At 35.2% G+C, this 17,579-nt stretch overlaps 1 protein-coding gene across 2 annotated transcripts; it reads left to right on the top strand.

Annotated features, from left to right (window-relative positions):
• Positions 1-10,828: 10,828 nt before the first annotated feature.
• Positions 10,829-16,546, top strand: LOC132632219 (uncharacterized). Of its 2 annotated transcripts, none has more exons than XM_060348065.1 (10): positions 10,829-11,223; positions 12,088-12,166; positions 12,249-12,343; positions 13,649-13,753; positions 13,881-13,960; positions 14,161-14,251; positions 14,368-14,475; positions 14,861-14,947; positions 15,531-15,599; positions 15,940-16,546. In XM_060348065.1, the coding sequence occupies exons 1-10, from the start codon at positions 11,008-11,010 to the stop codon at positions 16,093-16,095; spliced, it is 1,086 nt and encodes a 361-aa protein (XP_060204048.1). In that variant the 5' UTR covers positions 10,829-11,007; the 3' UTR covers positions 16,096-16,546. The 2 variants fall into 2 exon arrangements, with proteins under 2 accessions (XP_060204048.1, XP_060204049.1); XM_060348066.1 differs by having other exon boundaries at positions 11,112-11,223; positions 12,062-12,166.
• The last annotated feature ends 1,033 nt before the right edge of the window (positions 16,547-17,579 follow it).

Raw genomic sequence — 17,579 nt, 5'->3', positions numbered from 1 at the left:
AAATATGTTGTGTTAAAATGATTGGCAATGTTAAGATTAGTTTACAAGCTGCATGTTTATTTAATTCATTTACCTTGGCCTTTGTTGGTTAATGGCAGCTCAATATGGTTATACACTCAGATTCAATTGAGGTCTAGATAAGGATATAGAGATTTGACTTTTAAACTATGATGTTCAATGCTGTTGTTAATCTATATCCCATCTTCAGCATGCTTAAGGGTCCAATTGACATTCGATGTGTTTAGAATGCTCGTCATTTATTGATTCCTCAATGGTATTAGTCCAGTCAATGTTCAAATAGGGACTGGGTTCATTACCTAGGCTCTCCATTTTGTTGGAATTAACTTAAATGGCATGAAAACTGTCTAGTATAGTTTTGGTCATGGTTTCACTTATATTTGATAAAAGAAACTGCCAAATAGCATTGTATTGAGTTAGTATGCCTCTATTGTGGTCTGTTAATGAACCTTCTTGTTTGCCTTCAATAAATTTGAGCCTAGTATGGTATATGTGTCTGGTCTAACTCTATAAAGGATGATATGTTGGTATGTGCGTCTGTTTGATGTCTCGGTGCAACTCGATGTATGTATCAGTGTTGGGTTGTGCTTACTTGGACTGGTCTGTATGTCCGTTAAGCTAATCTCACATGTTATAGGACTTTGTAATCTTGCTCCTTTATTTCTTAGTTCCTTTCAATGTAATTTTTTACTAGTATGGTGTGCATTTAGTTCATAGTTTTGCTTCTGTTTTAGATTTATTGATAAGTAGCTCTCCCTTCCCTTTTAATTTCCTAAATTCTATGTTTATCGCATTTTTATTTTAGTCTCTGCTTCTATTGTATGGTGGTTTCCAGTTCTGTTTTAACTTTATTTCCAGCTCTATTTTCTCTTTACTAGAATATGTTGGCAGTTTAAAAAATATGGTTGAGTCTTGTGTGTATAGATTTAGTTTTTCTCTGTAAGTGCAAAACATATGCAAAAAAAAAAAAAAAAAAAGTCACTTTTAGTATATGCTATAACATACAACAACAACAACCCAGTGAAATCCCACAACGTGGGGTCTGGGGCAGTTATATGCTATAACATGATGATAGAAATTTGGTGTTGATTCCTGATCGTTTTAGTGTGCGATTTCAGTTGTTATTTTGCCATTCCTGCCTCGCTTGTCTGTTGTTGTATTATATGAACCATGAATCATCTCAAAATCTGCAGACCCAATACTGCTAGTGCTAGGCAGATGTTGCCTTAGTATATATGAATACTTTAATGTTGTTTGCCTTAGCATATTGGGCAGTTTTTCTTGCAATATTCACTGCTATTGTTGTGTCGATGTTGTTTGCCTTAGCATATTGTATAATTTTTCTTGCAATGTCCACTGCCATTGCTGGGCAGATTGTATGCCTCAGTACGTTATAAATGCTTTAATGTTGTTAAGACAGTGAGATCGTATACCTATGTATACATGAGAATACTTCAAATATACATAGAATATACACGATCTGCTGATTTGTTTGAGTTTATATTTTACATGTTTTAACAGTATACACTGATCGTATACTAATTATTTTCCTTTTACTTTTTTTTTTATGCATGACCTTCGCATACGAGTCCGAGGAACTCGTCTTCCGCATTCGGTGTTGGGCCAAGGCCCAACGAAAATACGATTTCCCCTTCTGTCCAGTTCTGTCCGCAGCCAAAGAAATAAAAAGTGGAGTTCTGGGTCAAAGCCCCAAATAAAAAAAAACAGCAGCAACAGTCCTTAAAAATGGGCTGAGCCCATTTAGCTTATTGGCTCTTCTATTTTATTTTTGTGCATTTAATTTGTATGGCATGATTAACTCTTTATTTTGTTTTTTTGTTTTCTTAACTTAGATGAATTCTAGTAAATTTAGTGGGGTTTAGTTTTAGTCATGGGTAGTTAATTTAAGATAAACATAACCATTAATTCCATAAGTTTTATTCCCTTCTTTTCACGTTAAAACTATTTATAATGTCTAATATTTATTTTATTTGGAATAATCGATTTGCAAAATGGCAAGACTATATATTTTAAGTAAAGGGAATCATATTTTATTCTTATTATCATATACATTTTAAAACGTCACTAATACGCAAATATAAACTCTAGTATATTTTATAAATAACTCTTCAAGTTTGAATCAATCATGCGTTTTTAATTAAGCATAGTTAATAAAAGATAATCAATCGCGTATTGTCTATATTCCTAAACTGCAAAATCAATTAATACCTCGCCATTTGAGTTGTTTCAAATATTTATTAAAACGTTGTAACCCACATTCTCTTCTACTTATATGCAAATTATCATATTTATAAATCTTATTTTAAATAGCATTATCATATTCTTTCTTCAAAATCTTAACAACCTTTATAAGTTTTATTTTAAAATAGCCTTTAAAGTTCTCCTTTTATATAAATTGTTATATTTTTTGTAAATCTTATTTTTAGCTAACATTATTTTCCTTTAAAACTTTAGTAATATTTGTAAGCCATTTTCTAAAATTTAAGCACTATATTTAACCTTAATTAATTAACCTAAGTTTGGTCGGATAACCGTAGTTAACGGATTCTAAAGGATGCCTAACCCCTTCCCTTTAGGATAATATAGAACCTTTACCTAGAATCACACTGATTAAGCAGACTATTAACGGAGGTTTAGTTAGCTTTACCTTAGTTAATAAATTGGGTGTCCTAATTCACCGTTAAATTAATTAGGTGGTGACTCCTTAAAATAAAACAAATAGGAATCACCAATATCTTGTACTCTAAATTAACCCGTTTAAAATAGGGTATTTCACAAGGGCCAAAGTGTACATTTATATTTTGTCCCTTTCACGCACAGAATCTGTGCGTGAAACCCTTCCCTAAAAACCCCGACCCACCACATGCATTCTCTTCTCTTTCATTTCCTCCATCTTCACCCTTTCAACACACTTTTGCACTTCCAAAAACATGTCTCAAAGTTTTAAAACTTCAATGTTTGCTATACAACCCGATATTTGCGAATGCAGTTATTACTGTAAACTAAAAACATCAAAGACCCAAGATAATCCGGGTCATCATTTTTAGCGTTGTAAAGTGCCTGAAGTAAGTGTTTTTACATTTTTTACTTTTTTTTTTTTCACGTTATCCACATATTTTACTTTAAAAAACTGATTTTCTTGTAATGTTTATAGGATATGGGCGGTTGCAAATACTTTCGATGGGAAGATAACATTCACGTGGATAAAACGGTAGCGGCGAAGTTTAAAAATCCAATTTTGGATAGAGATACAACGACTTCACGTATCTCTAGAGATACCGCTAAGTTGGACTCAGAATTGAAGCTTGTGGAAGCTGAAGAAAAAATTGAAGGTTTGGAGGTGTTGCTCACCGATTCCGAAAAAAACGAAATTTGCTGAAGGCTAAACTTAGAGAGGCTCAACACGAGAAAACAACTTTGAAAGCAAAACTTAAATTGTGAAAGATTATTTGTGCTATGTTGTTGTTGTTAATTATTTATATGTATTTTGTTTATTAAGTTTAATATTTCTATGGATTATGTTTTTTACAAGTTGTACCCTTTCCCCTATAATGTAATCCGCACCCTTTATGTACTAATTTATTTGTGTTTATTTGTGAAATTGTCAATTAATAATAGACTTTAACAATAAACATTGAAGAATTAAAAACATGCCAAACTAATTCAAATTTATGACTTCATCATAAAATAAAAATACAAATTAACAGTCTTAGTCCGAAACTTAAATGACCCATAATCTAAGACAGTGAGCCTAAATAGACCCTAATCGTCATCAGAATAGAAGTCCTCAATATCGTCCTTAGAACGATATTGGCGGCCTCTTAACACACATCTTTTTTCAGGAGATGTTAGTTCTCTACCGGTTGATGATGCTTGTTCTTCAACCAACTTTAGCATGTAAAATCTACAACATCTTGCCAGCATTTTGTTGTTTTCTTTTCTAATCCTTTGTACGACTATCTCGCAAGTTACTGGACCTCCTCGAGGCATGGTTAGTGAGTACCTTGTTGGGATTAGAGCGTTGAGATTTTCCAAGTCACGAACAAGACGTTCTGATTCGGCAATCCGATGTGACCATTATTGGCGTAAACTGCAATAATATTCTCGCGGATATGAATATTTCACACTGCAGAAATCATCATTACGCTCTACAAGAAGGTGCGGATTTAGCTCGTCTAGTTTGAAATCACTGGTATCACTCGAAAAACTGCTATGATTTGAACTCTCATCATCACTCTATTTGGTTCTTTTGGAAAGAGTAAAGACCAAGCTGAGTTTCTACTACTCGACATTGAATATGGTGTAGTCTAATAACAAAATAAAGGGCTACTTATATAGTTGCAAACCCCCAAGTACCCTCGGGGGGGGGGGGGTCTTTATGACCCTACCTACTTACCTTACTATAAGAAAAATATTAATCTTCATTGGACATTTCACAATCCGAATTCCACTTGGATCTAAATCTTGTGCTACCATGTATACCATATTCTACCCTATGGTAACGTATTTGCATCCGACTGTTCTCTTCGCGAAAACGATTAAGAGCAAAATTAAACTCTTGTGGAGTTCCGCGAGGCATTGACATAGCAACTTTTTTTGGGCGTTTAAGCCCTATTGAAGCTAACTTTTGCTCCAGTGCTTCAGCCTCCCTAACACGCCAATTCCACTCCTCTCTCATTGTTTTATTGTATTCTTGATTGAATCTTTTGTTAGGGTTATTTGAGTAATGAAAATCATCATCATCTAGTTCCCATGTACTACCCATTGCTTCAAATATTTTTGCTAGGGTAAAACATGTAATAGAATCCAGATTTCCAAATTGGTTGTAGAATGTCATGATAACTCGTTTTAAAGTGAATACTAGTTGTTTGTCAATTATGTTATATATAGTCATGCATTTTTTGACCGTTTATTTGAATTAAATTCATATTATGCAATGTTCTTGTGCGCAATAGGACATGATTTGACAACACATCATGCATGCCAATTTCAGCTTTTTTTTTTTTGACACGTAAATGACCGATTTGACAACACAATGCTGCATTTTTGACCGTTTATTTGAATTAACTTCATAATTTGACAACACATCATGCATGCCAATTTCAGTTTTTTTATGACACCTAAAGGACCGATTTTGACAATACAATGCTGCATTTTTGACTATTTATTTGAATTAAATTCATATTACGCAATGTTCTTGTGCGCAATAGGACATGATTTGAAATCACATCATGCATGCCAATTTCAGCTTTTTTATGACACCTAAAGGACCGATTTTGACGATACAATGCTGCATTTTGACCGTTTATTTGAATTAAATTTATATTACGCAATGTTCTTGTGCGCAATAGGATATGATTTGACAACACATCATGCCTACCAATTTCAGTTTTTTTATGACACCTAAAGGACCAATTTTGACAATACAATGTTGCATTTTTTACCGTTTATTTGAATTAAATTCATATTACGCAATGTTCTTGTACGCAATAGGGCATGATTTGACAACACATCATGCATGCCAATTTTAGATTTTGTATGGCACCTAAAAGACCGATTTGACAACACAATGTTGCATTTTTGACCATTTATTTGAATTAAATTCATATTACGCAATGTTCTTCTGCGCAATAGGGGTGACTATGAATCTATTTAAGAAGAATGTTGGACGAGGTAAAAACTCATCCATTTCATAAGTTTAAGTCTCTTAAGTCATTCAAAAAAACCTATCTTAAGTCAGACAAAAAATGGCTCAAGATATTCCACCAGTTAAGGTTTCAATACATTGGGATGGTATTATCCTTGATGACAATAGTATAGTTCGTTACAATAAAAGACCAAACGTTTATGTTAAATGTCCACTTGAAATGTCTTATGAATCACTAGTCACTTACATATATGAAAAAAATGAAGGTTAGTACAGATGAGTACGAAATCTCTATAACAGGCAGATATCCACAATCAGTTTCCAATGGTATAGTGCTTTATGGTAGGCATTATATCAATGATGATGATTCTTTAAGAGATTATTTGAATGCGCCAGAAGAATTAAAACATTTAGTCGCTCTTAATGTTCTGGAGATGTATGTTGAAAAGATAACCAGAGAGGTCCCGCAAGAACAGCCCAGTCAAGCTAACACGTATGGAGATTTTATGTCTTACGGGGATATTTTGAGTGGCCAGGTGCCGCTGAAAAATCTCACCCAACAATTAAATCAAACTTGGTAAATATGCATTCTTATATTATTATTTTGTGCAGTAGCACGTGTTTATTGTATGTATTATTAAATAACCATTTTTAAATCTTTGTAGGGGTTATAGACCTGATATGAGTAATATTGGCCAGTCATCTCAATTTAGTGGAGAAAGTCATTATTATCATAACTCTCAATCCAGTGGAGCTGATTATTACAATAATTCTCAGTTTAGTGGAGCTAATTATTATAATAATTCCCAGTTCGGTGCAACTGATTATTATCAAAACTCGCCAGTGGTACCAACTGTGAATGAAAGGCAGTCCTCTCAGTTTGGTGGAGTTGATCATTCTCCACACCATGCTCATCACCTAGATGCTAAATAATATATATATATGTGTGTGTGTGTGTGTGTGAATTTGGAATTTAACATATACAATCTATCGTGTAGGAGGAGGCCTTTCTTAGATGGCGCTGATTGTCCAAGTTATGTGGATACATCAGAGAGTGATGGCGATGAACCAGCTAATAATGCAGAGGTAACCGATGATGAAGATAGTGAAGGGGATGAAGAAAATACACATTATAGTCCCCAAAAGCAACCAGAACCAACTCACCACCACGTACCACCTCCGATGGCCGAAAACCCAATTCCTGACAGCTCAATGCAATGGCATTCTGACTATATTCCATATCTTGACAGTCTCCAAGGTCGTGAGGATGCATTTGCCTTCACAAGAGATGATTATCAAAGTCACCAAAAAACGTGGATTGAACCAAAAAATCCCATGACTGATGAATGCGTCATTGCAAAGGAAATGCAGTTCACATAAAAAAAGATGTTGCAACAGAATGTCAGAATGTATTGTGTAAAGGATATGAGGGAGAAGGTTGAAGACTCAAACGGATCGGTATGGAGGCTGATTTGTAAGCGACATACTCAAGGCTGTCGGTGGTTGCTTCGGGGAATTGCTAAGCCAGATGATCTGTGGGAAATCACAAAATTCCATCCGAAGCACACTTGTGATATGGGACAAAGTCAAGCAGATCATTTTAATCTAGATATAAACATGATTACTCATTTGTTAACTTAAACACATTGAGGAAACTCCAAGGTAATTTATCTGACCGTTTACATTATATATCTTATAGCAATTAAAATATCATTGTTAAATGTTGTTTGTTTAAACTTATGTAGGATGCCTATCAAAACTTGTATTAGCATGGTCCACTCAAAATATGGTAAAATCATAAGCAAGAGAAAGGGATTTCTCGGGCGTAGACGTGCTTTTGAAACGATCTTTGGAACTTGTGAATCCTCTTTTCAGGCGTTGCCGGGGTATATAACGGCTCTACAACATGCTAATCCTGGCACTGTTGTACAGTGGCGACTTTTAGAGGGCAGAATTTTTGACTTCGTCTTTTGGGCATTCAAACCAAGTATTGATGGTTTTGCTCATTACCGGAATGTGATATCGATAGGTGGGACCCATGTATATGGCCGATATGACATTAAGCTCCTAATTGCAGGTGGTATGGATGCCAATGGGTCAATATTCCCTCTTGATTTGGCAATTGCCGCCAACGAGAGCAACGAGACATGGGGGATGTTCTTGACTCATCTAACAAACTCATGTTATTAAGGGTCGTCAGGGCATATGTGTCCTATCGGATCATTATAAAGGCATATTGCACAATATACATACTCTGGAAGGGTGGCAGCCTCCACATGCTTACCATCGATATTGCTTAAGGCACTTAAAGGCTAATTTCCAAACAAAGTTTGCAAATGGCACTGTAAACAAATTGATTTGGGGGGCTGCGATGCAGCATCAACAAAGAAAATGGGCTGAAAAAATGGAGCTACTAAAGGAAGTGAGTGAAGAGGCATATGTTTGGTTGATGAAATTAGAAGTTGAAAAATGAACGTTTTATGCTGATGGAGGAAGGAGATGGGGCATGCTTACAACGAACAACTCAGAGTCTTTCAATGGACTCCTTAAATCTACTCGAGGACTACCTGTCACCGCAATGGTAAGACTAACTTTCAGACAGGTCGTGGAGCGATTTGCGGATAGGACAAGGCAGGCAAGAGCTATATTAGACGACGAGAGAATATAGATGCCAAAGCCCTATAAAAAGATGGAGCACCATAGAAGAAAGGCAGAGGGTCACCAAATGACCGAGTATGACGTCGTTCAACGAGTGTATGAAGTTAGAACGGGTTATTGCGATGGCAAAGGAGGAAACAAACATATCGTTACTGAGCGTACACAATCATGCACTTGTGGTAAGTGGCAAACGTACCACATGCCATGTTCTCATGCAGTCAAGTGCTTTGAGAGAATGACCAGAAATGTAACTGATTATGTGGCGGAGGAATATATGGTCGTAAAATACCTTAAAGCATATTCGGGCCAATTCCGTCCCCTTGGTGATCAAACTTATTGGCCAGCCGCGCCGTTTTCTATGATTGCGAACAAGAACCATATCCGTAAATTGAGAAAAAATAAGCTAACCCGTTATCACAATCAAATGGATGTTAGCGAAAAGACTTACTCTCGCAAGTGATCGACATGTAAGCAATTTGGGCATGATAAGTGTTCATGTGGGCAAAACTCCCATGGTGGCAGCACATTTGGAAGTAGAAGAGTGTCTAGAACTTGATTTTTTTTTTAAGACTATTGTAATTTATGATGTATTTCGTTGCTAATGGAATGAAATATTTTTCAATTATTATGAACCTCTCGTCTTGAACCAAAAAAGTACTTTCATAGCTTTGGGAGTAAAACAAAAGATATTAATCAAAACCCTATAAAATATGACACTTAAACCTAAATATAACAAGTTTTCAAACGTACTTCGGAGCACTTTACAACCCCTAAAACGACGATCCAAATGTATATGTATACTTGATGTAATGAGCCGATATTATTGTACACTAAAAATAATATTAAATTCTATATAAAATATTTATATTCCAGTGTTTTGAAACGTGATTAATATTCGGTCAAAGTACGCAAAAAACCTTAATTTTGAGTTTGATTTCCAAAGAATAAAGGTTGGGTCGGGGGGTTTTAGGGACGGGTTTCACGCGCAGATTCTGTGCGTGAAAGGGTCAATATGTAAATGTACACTTTAGCCCTTTCATGCACAGATAAATGTAAATGTACACTTTAGCCATTTCACGCACAGAAATTCTGTGCGTGAAGCCTAATTTGATTTTTTTTTTTAATGGGTTAGTTTGATTCCCAATTTTTTTTTTTGGATTACAAAAGTGCTAACACATTGCAGCACGACGGCAGCGCGACAAAATAGACTAGCACACTCTTAACTAGGACACTCCAAATTTGGGCTATGTCGACATTACGACATAGGAGTTTCAAATTTTTATGACACATTGATGCTGTTCGCTATGAAAGGTGTGCAAAGTTTCAAAGCGTCATAATCATATTGATGTAAGTTGCATCAATATTTTATGAGAGTTCGTAAATTATTACACCAATTTGATTTAAATTTGACCATATTTATATAAAAATTATCATAATTTTTATTGTATAATTTTAAATTAAGATAAACTTTGAGAAGAAAAGATAGAAATGATATTAAGTAACCATAAATTATTAAATTTAACCTAAATAATCATATGAATTTACCCATTTATATCATTGTGGCCAAAATAGTGCGGCCAAAAAACCTTATTGATATTTTATTCTAAAACAAGCTTTTTGTTCAACGTTATGGATTAGATTTTAGACCAAAATTACACACTTAGCCCACCCAATTTCAAGCCTACCCTAAAAATACACGTGTAACTACAGACTATAGTATGGGATATAGTTGGTGAATTGAAGTCTTCAAGTTGTTGGAACTATTTTGAGCTTCCCAAAACAACTAACCTACATCAATTTTATGTGAATTTATTTATTCGTCTGAACATATTATATTTAAAAAGTACGTTTTCCATTTTATTTTATGTCATGTATTTAATTGGATATAATTTTTTTTAAATTTATAATCTAAAATAAGTTATAAATATATTATAACTATAACTCATTTAATTAAGAGTACAATGAGAAATTTAAAGTTAAAAACTATCTAAGAATATAACAAAGTATTTTTTTTTTTAAAAAAACAAACTAAAAAGGAAAGTGCTCAAGTTGGGACAAGAATAATTTTTTTAAATTTTGTAATATAAAATATGTTATAGATATTCTTATAGTATAATCAATGAACAAAGCACTATTTAAAAAAAAAAAAAAACTAAAAAGGAAAGTGCTCAAGTTGGGACAAGAATAAATTTTTTAACATTTGTAATATAAAAATGTATTATAGATATTCTTATAGTTATAATCAATGAACAGTTTTAATTTATAAGTATTATTTTTAAATATATTATTTTTAAAATTACCTCCTTTTTAAAAAAAATAAAAAATTACCCTGAGTATGAATTAAATCCTCATTTTTGGGGAAAACAAACACAAGAAATTAAATTCACTCCTTTCAGCTAACGCTGATCGGTCTGTGACTCGGTGGGCCCATCTCTCATATCACTTGGTTTGCCCTTTTTCTCCCTCTTTCTAGATACCCTTTTTAGCTGCTTCACACCTCTCACCAAAATTTTATATCTATTTAATTCAACGACGTACATACATACATACATACATATATATATATATTTGTATTTGTATTCAATTAGATTAACGGTGGATGTGAAAAAATTATTAGTTTTAACCATAGAATTGGATCGAGATTGTTGTTGTTGTTGGCGGAGATGGGCGATTCTACGGGGGAACGAGATTATGTGGAAGAAGCTTCTAGAATCGTGGAACAAGCTAAGGAATTGCAAGACGCTGCTTCTTCCTTGATCTCGAGAACCACTCGCGAAGAAGATTCGTTAAGGCAGAAAGCAAAGTCGCTTGATTCCAGCGTTCAACAACTCCGTTCTTCTGTTAGGAAAAGCAAATTGGATTCTAATCAAGCTGAAAAGGTAATGATATTTTAATGAAGTGATTATTTTGTTGATTTATGTGCACATGCATGTGCATTACAGTCTTTTGGTGCTCGTACATGTGATTTGTGTTAGAGATAATGGGCAAAAACACACATCGACTATATTTTTTTCGCGAGTTTCACACACTAAGTATTAACTGTTTCCTTTTTCCTACCTGAACTATCACCATATATGAGTCTATTTGGATAGACTTATAACTTATGGCTTATAAGCATAAGCCATAAGTTAGGAGTATGACTTTTAGCTTATACAAAATATTACAAAAGTGCTTAAACGTTATTTTGACTTAAAAGCACCTAAAACAAACCAATCCAAACAGGCTCTATGTAGTAAAGCACACCTAGTTGATAGTTCAGGTAGGAAAAGTTGGCCTAATCAGCTTCGAGGTGTGTTTTAATACATAGATGGTGGTAGTTCAGGTAGTAAAAGGGAAGAACTAATAGTTTGCCTAATCTGTACTATTGGTGTAAGGAGGGCTTGTTAGAGGATATGGATCAATATCTTGATTTTCTAGAGTTGTTAGGGAGAAGCATGGAATGATTGATTGGTCTGAGTTCCTCTTTCTGTACCAACTTGGTACTTCATTAATAAAATTTAACCTACCTTTAACAATAAATAAATAAATAAATACCCAGATGATGATAGTTCAGGTACTAAAAGGGAACAATTGATAGTTGGCCTAATCAGCTTCGAGTGTGTTTTAATACATAGATGGTGATAGTTCAGGTTGGAAAAGGGAACAACTGATTGTTGGGTGTGAAACTCGCAAAAAGTAGTTTAGGTGTGTTTCTAACCATTAACTCTTTGTGTTAAGCTCTTTTCATGCTTATCCGTTCTCAGTTGGAAGAGGAGTTGTTTAAAGCTAGTTATGTACTGAGCGAGGGAGATGCTGCAGCTTTTCTTCCAAGCAAATCTCATGGTACGCTTCATTTTCCTCTTTGTTAAATTTGAGATTCTATTAGTAGTTTGTTAGTCTTGAATCTTGATGTGGTCAATTGCAGGAGGGTTCTTGAGGATGTTTTTGGGTCCAATCAATGTTCGTGCTAATAGAAAGGATGTGCAATTTAAAGTGAAAGAGGAATATAATAGTTTCAGGGTACGTCTTCCAAGCTCTAATTTTTAGTGATTAGCTCTGTTTAAGTTCTGTCGTTTAACTCTGTGTAATTTCTGCATTGGTGTGGCTGCACGGGTGATTAGTTACTCTTTGGATCATTGATATATCAATCTAATGGTAATTGGACACGAATTGGTACTCCCTCCATCCCAATTTATGTGAAGGTGTTTGACTGGACATGGAGTCTAAGAGTTAAAGGTGACTTTTGAAACTTATGCTCTAAGAGAAACCATAGATATTTGTGTGGTTATAAATATCTCATTAAGGGAAAAATGAGAAGTTTAATGATAAATTGTTACTAAATATAGAAAGGTGTCGACAACATCTGGAAAAAACTCGATTGGAATAAAAGAAATCAGGTAAAAAAAAATACCTCGCTGGTCACATAAATTAATCACCGAATTGGAACAACAATTGGGTGAATTGAAAGAGGGCGTATCTTCTTTTTGGGACTGACTAAAAAGGAAAGCGTGACAGATAAATTGGGACAAAAGGAGTACTCTTTTGGAGAAGTCGTGTTACTGTTAAATAATTTAATTTGCATATGCTATCTACTTGTCAGTTGAAAAAAGAGGATGGTGAGCATGATTTGCATGTACTATCTACTTGTCAAAAATAAAAAAATAAAAAGTGAAAAAGAGAATATGGTGAAGTGTATCATGTTCAAGTTACATTGCTTCTGCATGCGTAGAACACTAGAACTTGGATATGTTTCAATGCAAGCCCAGCTTTTGAGAATATTGTATTTATCAATTGTTCATATGTGCTGTGCCTGTGCATGTTACTGAATGATAATTGAGGAAGTTTAAGATTTCCATATTGGTGGATAAATTTAGCATCTCCTGTAAACAGATTCTTGTATATGGAGTAGACCTTGAGGCCAATTTCCTTGACAAAGCCTGGTTATTGTAAGTCCCAGACAATAGTTGGGATAAGCAGGAAATTACACCCAATGACCTTAGAAATGGGTGATCTTGAACTTTTAAGTTTTAACCCCCGTTTGCCCCATGGGCAAAACTTCAAGGTCAAAAGGCAAAACTTGTTGACTTTCAAGTTTTGCCCATGGGGCAAGCAAGGTAAAAAATTCAGGATCACCCACCTCCAAGGCCATTCTTGGAGAAATCACCTGTTTTTCAAGAATTGTTCGTTCAAGTTCTTTCTAACTTGAGCTTGAAATGATTCCGCCCTCCTCAGATAAAATGCATAAATGACCTGGGATGCATGAAAAGCATCAGTTATGTGGAAACCTCTTTCTTGTAATTACGACATCCAATCTTCTCTTGACAGGACAGGACAGCATATCTATTCCTTCTTTTCCCATCGTTGCTACTAGGCTTGAGGTCTTGGATGTGGGATGGATGTTTACCAGCGTTGCCAGTGCAACTTTACCAGGTAGTACAATTTAAAAAGAAGTCTTTCTCATTCAACTTCATACCAGTGGTGGTTTTGTTTTCCTATCTATTATAGTGAAAATTTTACATTTGACAACCAAGAATTCTGAGCTCCTCGATGGCTTCAGGCCTGGTTGCTTTACCTCTACACAGGTTTGGCTCTGCGAGAGAACATTTTGAGAGCGAATGGAAGTGATATTCGTCCATGGTAATTGAATAACATTCCCTATTTCTGTATGAAAATTTAACATCTGTCTTTTGTTTTATGTTTGTCGAGTAAAACCCTCATCTTAGTTGTTTATGTAACTGAAGTAGCAGTTCTAATGATTCTAAAGTTCGTTACGAATATCATATATGTTGATCACAAAAGACAGCTAATTAATAAAAATTATGGTTGTACTGATGCAGGTGGATAAAGCATCACTACTGTGCTATGGCCATGGCACTTATAAGTCTTACCTGGGAAATAGAACGACAACCTGACTGTTCACAGAAGCAGGTTTTTTTTCGTTTAAAAACTACTTGTATATTTAATCAGCTGCTTATCAACAAAAATGTTCTCTATAATGTTTAAGATTTATAATACTCCTAATTTTAATGTACTATCTATTGCAGAGGGGTGTGCAACTGTTCCTGAAATGGGCTATCATGCAAGGTGTTGCAATGCTCCTTCAGAATAGATATCAAAGGCAAAGACTGTACACTCGTATTGCATTAGGAAAGGTACACAAACAGCAGAATCAGTAGTTTGACTGAGAAGCCCTTAATCACTAATCCTGTGCAATAAACTATTCCTTTTTATAAGTCAAATAAATTTTAATAATAAGCACCACGATGGTGTTTGGTATCTAGTGCAGATAGGCTTATATATTTCTCTTCACAGGGCCCGGACACCATGGTTATCCAAAAAAATATAAAAATTTCTCTGCCCTGTGGGTTGGATAAATAACAGAGGACCTTGAGGATTGACTTCAAGGTCACTCTTTTCAATCCCTCCTGTTGAGGGCATTGCTTTGCCTTGTGGTTGAATAAAGCAAAAGACATTTGAACTCCCTATCATCCAATAAACTATCCTAATTGTGGAATTGTCTACTGAATTTTGTTTCAGGCCAGGAGAATGGATGTTGTGTGGGGAGAGACTGCTGGAGTAGATGGTCAATTGTTGTTGCTCTTCCCTGTACTATTTGTCTTGCAGGTATACTGAGTTCAATTTGGATATTTACTAACCGCAACTACTTTTTCTCTAGAAATTTTGCTCCTGTTGTTTCAGGAGACTGGGCCTTTAGATTCAAGTTGATTGATTTTAAGTAGTCTAAGAGCAGGAAATGCTAGAGTAACTTTTACATGATTTTGATGTACCTAGTGAAATGCATGTTAATAATAAAAATGGCCCCCCTAGTGACTGTCAGGTTCAAAGGTAACTATTGACTGTCAAGGATCCTTTTTCTCTTTAAATCTCGCCATAAGCTCCCTTGTGTGTTCTGGGTCAAGTTTCTGAATAGTGGAGTGAAAACATAATTTCATCCGAGCTAATAGCAACTAGTTACATTAGATGGGTGACAATCTGTAGACTTTTATGGCTTGATATCAACTTTTGTGGACGATACTTCTTTTCTAGACTTCACATTCAACAATAGGTCTGTATCCTTATCAGGAAAAAAAGGCCGGTTTAATTGATTATCCCTGCGTACACAGAGTGTTCCACGAAATTTATAGGTGTAGTTTTATCTTTTAAGGCTGGCCCCAAATGACTGCATGCTGTTTGTTCTTGGTGTCAGGGATTTGAAGCATATGTTGGAGTCTTGTTGCTCAAGACAGCATTCATTGGTGTTGTTTCTGAGTGGCAGGTAAGATAAAAACTCTCTTCCACTATATTTTATCTTTCTTGGTCCGGAGGTTAAGGGAAGACAGGTTCAAATAGCATAGTGCGAGTTGGTTAGAGGATTGTTTAATATAAAAGTTTCAGATGTTAAAGGTGAAGTTCCTTTTACATGTTCTCTAACAAATTATCTTGGTGTGCTTGCTTGGAAATAGAACGTGGAGTACACAAATCAAACAATATTACTAACTAAATTAGACCTTCCCGTCTGTAATATCCAAATATATATATCCAAAGAAATCCTGCCACTGTGGCAGCCCGTTCCTATCATTAACTAATCTGTTTCTAAAATTATGTGATTGTGGCAGGTTGTCACCTGTGGGATCCTTCTGATTATCATGGCAGTTGGGAATTTTGCCAACACAGTGCAGACTCTTGTGACAAAGTCTCGGGTTAAAGCCAAAATGAAGAGGGGTAAAAGTAAACAAGATCTGAAATCTGAATCTGGCACCAAAAGTTCGTGATAGGGATGGTTGGTCCAGTCTAGTATCCTGATGGATGAAGATGCTAAGTTATTCTTCATTTACTGTTTTACTCGTTCATATGAGTAGGCGCCATAATGCTTCTCTGACACGACTTTGGGCTTCAGAGGACAGTTGCAGGAAATAGTCATGCATGCAGTTCCTCAAGAAATGATTTTGTTTGGTTCTTTATGTTTCAAGTGTTTTCTTGTCTGTGTTTAAAGTTCTATGATGGAAAGCGATGTGTCCACATTAAAAGAACTTTGACCGTCAGTGATTTCCATTGTTTCTAAATTTTGGTATTACTGCTCAAGTATTGACGATAATTGCAAGCAGCAGATGCGCAGAGCCTCCTATGGTTTTTGCTTGAAGACTTGCTCTGACGTGTGCTTCTGTATTTTTGGTATGTATCAGTTCAATTCAAACTAATAAAATAATGCATGTTAAGGGAGTCTTTCTAGGAATGCTTCAGCTCAGTGATTTACTTCCTACAGTTTGATGACAATTAGAAAACACAACACTTGATCAGGAAAACGTTGTCAGTGAGGATTTAGAAACCATTGTCAGTGAGGATTTATAGTGTTGACTTCAAATTGATTGGGTTGAGGCACAGTTGTTGACCGAACGCTTGATCAGGACACTTGAAACATGGAATCTACACGGACTTGATATAACTATTTTTCGTCCAACTTTTTGTCCCAACGGTTGGTATTTTTTTCTTCTTTATTCCTTTGGTCTTTCAATAGGGCAATTTGCGGGATTACCCTTCGCTGGGGTGGTCTTTAATTTTAATCCCTCAAAATGGTGGTCTTTAAATTTTGGCCTTCAAGCAGAAAACATGGATAGATTTGCAAAATTTTGCCTCGTGATTTTTTTTTTTTTTTACTGAGCTGGAGTTCGAATCCACAATCTCGGGGTATTAGCTGAAGGGCAAAACTTAAAAGACCACCAATTTGAAGGGAAAAAATTAAAGACTACCCCAAATGAAGGACAATCTGCGCAAAAAAAAGCTTTCAATATTATGAACAGCGGAAACATTGGGCCTTGTGTTGTTTGGATGATGAAATTTAGGACCATATGCACTTTTATCCCTATTTTGTGCTGTTCTTTAGTTTTTGTCCTTCAAAATTGAACTCAAGCCTAGGCCTAGAGAGGCATAAGTTCTTCAAGGAGTTGGTATAACTTGTGGATATTGTGATGCGTAAATTATGCCCCTCTAAGCATGAATTCGATTTTGAAAGGTAAAAATTAAAGACCAGTGCATTTGAAGGGAAAATCGTGCAACTACTTCTGAAATTTACTCTGATTATTGAAATGAATTTGATGATTATGTATTGCTATTTGCACAAGTAGGCACTTCCACTTTGGGTATTTAAAACACGGCCATGTATTGCGATTTTGTCTACTCCACTCACATTCTTCACCTTTTCTTCATTGCTACACCATAAACCCAGCATGTTGTTCCTCTATCAAAATTCCCTCGGAAA

Source organism: Lycium barbarum, chromosome 3 (genome assembly GCF_019175385.1).
Source record: "Lycium barbarum isolate Lr01 chromosome 3, ASM1917538v2, whole genome shotgun sequence".
NCBI classification, from domain to species: domain Eukaryota; kingdom Viridiplantae; phylum Streptophyta; class Magnoliopsida; order Solanales; family Solanaceae; genus Lycium; species Lycium barbarum.
Note: the sequence above shows the minus strand (reverse complement) of the source record. Positions and strands in the feature narration are given on the sequence as shown.